Raw genomic sequence first — 7801 nt, 5'->3', positions numbered from 1 at the left:
TTTTGACCCTATTTCATTAATTTCTTATTGTCCTTGTTGTTTCCACCAACCTTGATCAGAGAGACATTCAACGAATTAAAAATAAAATTTCAATTAAATATAAAGTTACAAAAAGAAAAAAAATTCCCTTTTCTATTAGGTAAATGTCAATGAAATGACAAAAGGGTGTGTTAAGGTGTGTTGACTGGATGATTTTACAACAAAAGAGATGCTGACAGTCTGGATGGTCATGCTGTAAAAATGGGAACACGCCCAATCCCTTATCTATGCATCTGTCATAAATTTATTCCACACCTGTAGAGTATATAAAGTGTTGCAGTGCTGATCAGGTGGATTCTCACCATCATACAGTACTCTTACCTGTTCATCATGATGAAGATGATCCTTTCTCTGACTCTCATCTGGGCGCTGTCCAGCACAGGTGAGTATATTTATTCTTACATTAAAGTTTCTGAAGATTCCACAGAGCCTCATTTAGAGCTTTTTTTCCCTTTTATTAGAACTGATTGTTAGTAAAGAGTTTAAATAATACCTGATTATTTACACATGCTACACTTCAGCAGTACAAGACAGACAAAGACAAAGGAATTTCATAAAGAAATACATAAAATAATAAGAGTCTAAGATTTATATATGAGACGCTTTAAACCATTTTTAACCTTTACAGCAAGAAGGATTTTGATCCTTGTACATGTAACTATCTGCAAAGTGATCATGATTTCTCTGACTGTTTTTTTCCCCATTGCAGCTGGAGCACTTCAGTGTCAAACGTGCACAAATACGCAGTGTTCAAGCACTGTACCAGTTACATGTTCCTCAGAGACGATGTGTATAACAGCTTCCCTTCAAGGTATACTTTCTTTTCAGGGAAACACATGTACTTCAACATTGTGTGTTCTTTCCAACAACATTAACAAACTGCACTTTGACTCTGCAGTCACTGTATCTGGATTATCAACTCAGCAAATCTTCAAGTCCTGTGCACCGTCTTCACTGTGTCCAGCCACAGGCTCTCAAACATTTTCATTCAACGTGGGTGGCACAAATGCAGTTGCATCTGCTAAGTGCTGCAGCACGGATAGCTGCAACTCAGAAAGTCTAGCTTGTAAGTACAAGTGAACGAGAATATTTATTGAAAACAGGCAAAGATGAGCTAGATAAGGAAAGAATATTGACATCCTTCAATTTTCACTTTGCAACACTTAAATTTTCTCTCTTCCTCAGATAAATGATGACTTTATTTTCTGTTTCAGTCCCTGGTGCTCAGTCAGATAACAGCCTGCAGTGTTTCACTTGTAACCCCGTCACCTCTCAGTGCAACACTACATTACAGTGTAAGGGAGCAGAGAACCGCTGCTTTGGAATGAATGGTGAGTCTTTATATTATGTAGTTAGATACAGATCATCTACAAATCTGATCTAGTACCTCAAAGAATTTGAATCCATTACATTTCAGAGGCAAATATTTAACTTTTTATTGCACAACATTCACAGTGTATGACAGCTGTAATGACTTATTGTTACTTCACAGTACTAATCTAATTAGGCCTGTAACTACTGATGACTTTCTCAGTTCAGATAGCTCATAACAATTCATCTTTTGTGGAACCAAGAGCCCAAAGAAACCCCAAAAACATCCATCCATTTTCTATACCGCCTATTCTATTAAGGATCACAGTGTCAGGGTGGGGGGCTGGAGCCAATCCCACAAAAACAGGCAACTTCAGGTGGCAGGCGGGTTACATCCTGAACAGGTTGCCAGTCTATCCAAGGGCTGACATATAGAGACATATAGAGACAAACAACCATTCACAGTCACACGTATGGATGATTTAGAGTTGGCAGTTAACCTAATGGAATGTGGGAGGAAGCCGGAGTAGCTGGATGGAACTGATGCAAGCTTGTGGGAGAGCATACAAACTGCACGCGGTGTGCTGTTGCTGTGAGGCAACTAGAAACATTTCCCTCTGTTGATTATCAGCTGTCGCTAATTAAGATTAATTCCCTAAGTAATATTATGACTTGTGTAGTGTCAGATGTATTGGGCTACACCTGTACCAAAAATCTTAATCAGAATAGTTTTCTTTTAATGAATGACTTTAACTTGTGATGGAATCTTTGTAAAGTGGGGCACTGCTATTTTTATTAGAGTGAATGATTTGAATACTCCTTCCTGAAATGAGCTAATTAACAAAAATATCATTTGCATCATAAAACCTCTGTCTTTCTTATCTAGTGACGATTGGGTCCACCTCTTCTCTGGTCTTTGGCTGTGCATCTGCAAACCTGTGTACAGCTGCCTCCAACGCATCCAGCATACCTATCTTACAAAGTGTAGGTAACATCACCAGTGGGCCAACCTGTTGTGCAACCAATTTGTGCAACACTATCGCAGCAACGATTGGCAGTGATGCCTGCTGTATCAGACTGGGTGTGGTCCCTCTGCTACTCACACTCCTTGCCTTTACCTTCTATTAGAACAGAAAGTAAAAATGGACAAAGCACCTTTGAAGCCATCAGGACTCTGAACAGACCTTCAGAAGCCTGAACTTGGGTTTACTGCTCACTGCCATCTTTAGTGGGAAATTACAGGGGCTAGAAAATCCACATTTAGGATAAAGGGGGTGGAGTCTGGGTGAAGCTGAGGTGTGATAAGAAGACACCAATGCAACAGATACTCATACATGAACACACAACAGATGGAAAACAATCTTTTTTTCACAGTGTGAATTTACTTGGTTTATTTTCCCTGATGATTTTCTCTCAAACCTCTGTGTATTTCAAATGAGTTGAATGTTGTAACACTGATCAATAGCTTAAGTTGCTGTAAATATTCAATGAAAAGACTAAAAACAATGCTAATATAAATGTCAAATATAAATGAAAGGGAAAACTGTCCTCATAATAAAGTCAAAAATTTCTTTGATTTGATAGTTTAAGTTGCTGTAAATCCTACAAATATTCAATGAAAAAAATTAAAATGATGCTATAAATGTCTAAAATAAATGAAAGGGAAAGGGGAAAACTGTCCTCATAATAAAGTCAAAAATTAATTTTCACACACACACACGCACACACGCACAAACACACACTCACACCCAGGGGCAATGTAGAGAAGCCAATGTTAACCTAACATGCATTTTGAGATTGTGAGAGAAAGCCGCAGTATCAGGAGAACATGCACTGAGGGGTTCAAACCCTCTGCTAACCACTGCACCACCATGCCGCCCTCTTAAGTTAGATCTGGATTTTTTTTTACCTTTCTTCTTCTTCTTCCTCTTCTTCTTCTTCTTATACTCTGACATTTAACATTTACAGAACAAGTGTAAAATTCAGATCAGGTTCCCAGTCAGTGACATTGTTTTGACAACTGGTAACAACAACTGGTAAAATGTCACAAAGGTGTTACAATGCCCTCTCCTGACAAAAACTGTTTACTGCAGGATGAAGTCCACACAAACATGATTTCTCATTAAAGGCATCTACATCAACACAAATGTAAAAAAAATGTATGCATAAATAAACCATTAATAGATGACTATGCACATAGTGACTATGCACTATGCAATAATAACAAGGGAAAGGACCAACAGACAATATTCTTCTTTTTTTATTTCTTGGTATCACAGCAATATTTACAAAGAAGAAAGAATCAAGAATCAAGAATGAAGAATCTTTATTGTCATTATGCAAGGCACAATGAAATTTTGTACAGCAGCTCTTTGGCACAAATAGTAACATAAAAGGCATATTTAAAATCTATCTAAATAAGTATAAAATAGAATAAAATATAAAATAAAATAGGGATAAAGAATATGGTGAACAGTGCAACAATATATAAAGTGACTGGTATGAATATGGATATATGGGTCAGAGTACAGCTTATTTCTGACTTATTTCTGACTAAAGTGCAGTGCAGCATGAGTGTCTTTTTGCAGGCGTCTAGTGATCAGCCTTTGGATTGGTGGAGGGTGGATGTGTGAGGAGATGGGGTGATGGATTTCACAGTTCTGGGGAAAAAGCTGTGTCTTAGCCTATTGGTGTGGGTTCTGATGTTCCTGTACCTCTTGCCAGAGGGAGAGGTACAAACAGTTTGTGACCTGGGTGGGTGGGGTCTGCAGCTATACGACTGGCCCTCCTTTGAACCCGGCTGTCGTATATAGAGTCCAGTTGTGGAAGAGGACTCCCCACGATCCCCTGTGCTGTTTTCACCACCCGGGCCAAGTCCTTCCTGTCTTGTGCAGTGCAGCTCCCGTACCACACTGTTGCACTCAAACAGAGGATGCTCTCTATTGTGGCTCTGTAGAAGTTTGTCAGGAGCTGAGGGGAGAGTCTAGACCTTTTGAGCTTCCTGAGGAAGAAGAGCCTTTGTTGAGCCTTCTTCACCAGGTGGGAGGTGTGCATGGACCAAGTGAGGTCAGATGTGATGTGGATGCCCAGGAACTTGATGTTGTCCACCCGCTCCACCTCCTCCCCATGGATGAGGAGAGGGGTGTGTTCCATCCTCCTGGATCTCCTAAAGTCCACAATGACCTCCTTGGTCTTGCTGGTGTTCAGGACAAGGTTGTTGTCTGCACACCATCCTGTCAGGTGCTGGATCTCCTCTCTGTAGTGAGTCTCATCATTGTCCGATATGAGACCCACTACGGTGGTGTCGTCTGCAAACTTTACGACTATGTTGGTGGAATGAATGGCGGTACAGTCGTGTGTAAACAGGGTGAAAAGGGCTGGGCTGAGCACACACCCCTGCGGTGTGCCTGTGCTCAGGATCAGTGTGGATGATGTGGTGTTGCCAATTCTCACCACTTGAGGCCTGTTGGTGAGAAAGTCCCTGATCCAGTAGCACAAGAGGCCAGGCAGTCCCAGGTTGTGAAGTTTCAGAGTCAGCTTGTCCGGGATCACAGTGTTGAAAGCTGAACTGAAATCCACGAACAACATCCTGACGTAGGTGTTGGGGTGCTCCAGGTGAGTGAGGGCTGTGTGCAGTGCTAGAGAGACCGCATCCTCTGTTGATCGGTTCTCTCTGTAGGCGAACTGATGTCTGTCCAGAGTAGCAGGGATGGTGTCTTTGATGTGACTTAAGACGATCCTCTCAAAGCACTTCATGATTACCGGTGTCAGAGCGACTGGGCGGTAGTCGTTGAGGCTGGTGACGGCAGATTTTTTCGGCACAGGCACAATGATGGAGGACTTAAGGCATGCAGGAACTGAAGCTAACTGCAGGGACAAGTTGAAAATGTCCAGAAAAACACCAGCTAGCTGATGTGCACACAGCTTCAGGACCCGACCTGACACCTTATCTGGTCCTGCAGCTTTGTTGGTGTTAGTCCTCTTCAGGGTGGAGCTCACCTGGTGATACTGCAGGACGAGAGGCTGGGACTGCTCCTCTAGCTGTGGGAGATGAACAGTCTCTCTGCTGCCAGGAGTGTCAAAGCGTGCAAAGAACGTATTTAAGGTGTCAGGCAGAGCGGGATCGTGGCTGATCTGCTGGTTGCTGTTCTTGTAGTCTGTTATGGTCCTGATGCCTCTCCACATTTCCCGTGGGTTGTTGTTGGAGAAGTGCTCCTCAACTAAAAGTATTAGTTCTATATCATCAAAGATATAAAGATAGAGACTCCAAGATAAGAGACTCTTGTGCTAGCTGTGCTGCAGTCTGTACTGTCACATTTCAGTTCACATCACAAAACATTTCTCCTTTACAATAAAATTATCCTGATCCTTTCACTGATTCTCACTCTCCAGCACAGGTAGATCTACTTATTCTTACATTGTAGTCTCTGCAGGTATTAGTCGCCAGGGTTGCTCAGGCTGCTGCTGACAGGATTTTCAGAATAAAACAATACTTGACATTAACACACAAATCATTTGGACAAGCTGAGGCTAAGTTACATTAGAAATACAGTTCATGTCTTAACGACCCACATGCAGTAAGAACTGTCTGCTCCTGATCCACTCATGGAAAAGGGAAGGGAGATTTTTTTTTCTGTTTTTCCTTTGGTAATGAACAAGGATGTCCCGACAAGAAACAGCAGAGTCAGTCATGAGAAAAGTAGAAAGAATGTCACCTGAGGACCTATAATGTTTTATACCTATAATATAAAATGACCTATAGTCAATACAGCAGCATTCAATAGCATGTAAGACTGCTCATTAACAAATACAGCACATAGATGTGTGTGTTACACAATGAAAAACATACATTTGATTTTCAAGTCAGGTGCATGCCACATGTGTACAGCTGGAGCTAGATCCGGTATCGGGAACAGAAACCAGAAAAAGTTCAGCATTTTTGCTGAAAAATGCTTAATACGTGATACAAACACATACCTGGTGAAACTGTTTTTCCTTTGATAGTGAACAAAGATGTCCCAACGGTAAACAGAGTTAGTCACGAGAAAGGTAGAAAGAATGTCACCTGATGACCTATAATGTTTTATACCTATAATATAAAATGACATAGAATAAGTCAATACAGCAGCATTCAATAGCATGTAAGACGGCTCAGTAACAAATACAGCTGAAATGAGACGGAAAAACTCTGACTTGAAGTCAATCACAAAAAGACACTGTAGCTGACAACAATGTTTACTTTGCCATTCATGTCCCAGACACTCATATTTACAAAATATAGCTTCTGTTTGTAGCTCAAGCAGTGAGCTAATATTAGATCTCACACCATTAATTTACTTGGTGCCTGTTTGCAAGGGCTTTCCTCTCAGACACCCATCTAAATTTTTCAATGTTTTACTGACAACACTAAAACCTTAAAATACAGCATCTCACTCTTTGTCAGTTAAGTTCTAGCCTTATTTCCAACACCGAGGCCTGAGGGGTTCAGGATAAGATTTTTGTTTCTAATCTACTTCTGCTTTATCTCACAGTACATTTTGCATTTCCTTGCAACATTTTGCATTAACCAACAATGTAGTTTGCATTTCCTCTGATCCACAGAAAAAATCTGAGCTGTGGTGACCACAGTGTGAGTGGCTTGCTCAGGTGCATGCAACGTGTACAGCTGGAGCTAGATAGCATCGGCACAGAAACCAGAAAAAGTTCTGCATTTTTGCTGAAAGATGCTTAGCATGTAATACAAACACAAACCTGGTGAAACTGTTTTTCCTTTGATAGTGAACAAAGATCTCCCAACGATAAACAGCAGAGTCAGTCACGAGAAAGGTAGAAAGAATGTCATACACATAGATGTGTGTCTCACACAATGAAAAGCATACATTTGATTTTCAAAGATCTGTTATTGAGTTACTGATAGAGAATTGCAGTGGCATCTATTCAACAAATAAAGCAGGTGTGGCAAAGTCACCAGAAGGCGTCATCAACACAGCACTGTTGAAAAGTCAGACTTGTGGTTTATCATCATTTAACTTAACAGATTCTTTAATACACCTGTGCAGCACATTTTGACTTGAAACTTACCTGTTTGATTCCACACCAACCACAATAATAAATGTCAACAGACAACAAACAATTGCTGCTCAATTGGAACCTGATTATGTTTTTTTAATATGCCTGAAAACACAGTGACATTATAGTGACATTAACATTAATCCCAGCCTGAAAAGGCAACATCAGGTGCTGACCTATAATTAGTCAAAAAAATGCCAGTACAGCAGCATTCAATAGCATGTAAGACAGCTCAGTAACAAATACAGCTCAAATGAGACGGAAAAACTCTGACTTGAAGTCAATCACAAAAAGAGCTGACAACAATGTTTACTTTGCCATTCATGTTCCAGACACTCATATTTACAAAATATAGCTTCTGTTTGTAGCTCAAGCAGTGAGC

General features: G+C 40.6%; 1 protein-coding gene across 1 annotated transcript; it reads left to right on the top strand.

Annotated features, from left to right (window-relative positions):
* Window positions 1-310: 310 nt before the first annotated feature.
* Window positions 311-3049, top strand: LOC121183926 (urokinase plasminogen activator surface receptor-like). The gene is made up of 5 exons (XM_041041246.1): window positions 311-421; window positions 749-850; window positions 938-1105; window positions 1254-1370; window positions 2237-3049. The coding sequence occupies exons 1-5, from the start codon at window positions 370-372 to the stop codon at window positions 2476-2478; spliced, it is 681 nt and encodes a 226-aa protein (XP_040897180.1). The 5' UTR covers window positions 311-369; the 3' UTR covers window positions 2479-3049.
* The last annotated feature ends 4752 nt before the right edge of the window (window positions 3050-7801 follow it).

This window comes from Toxotes jaculatrix, chromosome 6, assembly GCF_017976425.1.
Source record: "Toxotes jaculatrix isolate fToxJac2 chromosome 6, fToxJac2.pri, whole genome shotgun sequence".
NCBI classification, from domain to species: Eukaryota; Metazoa; Chordata; class Actinopteri; family Toxotidae; genus Toxotes; species Toxotes jaculatrix.
The sequence above is the reverse complement of the archived record's forward strand: the minus strand, read 5'-3'. Positions and strand labels throughout refer to the sequence as shown.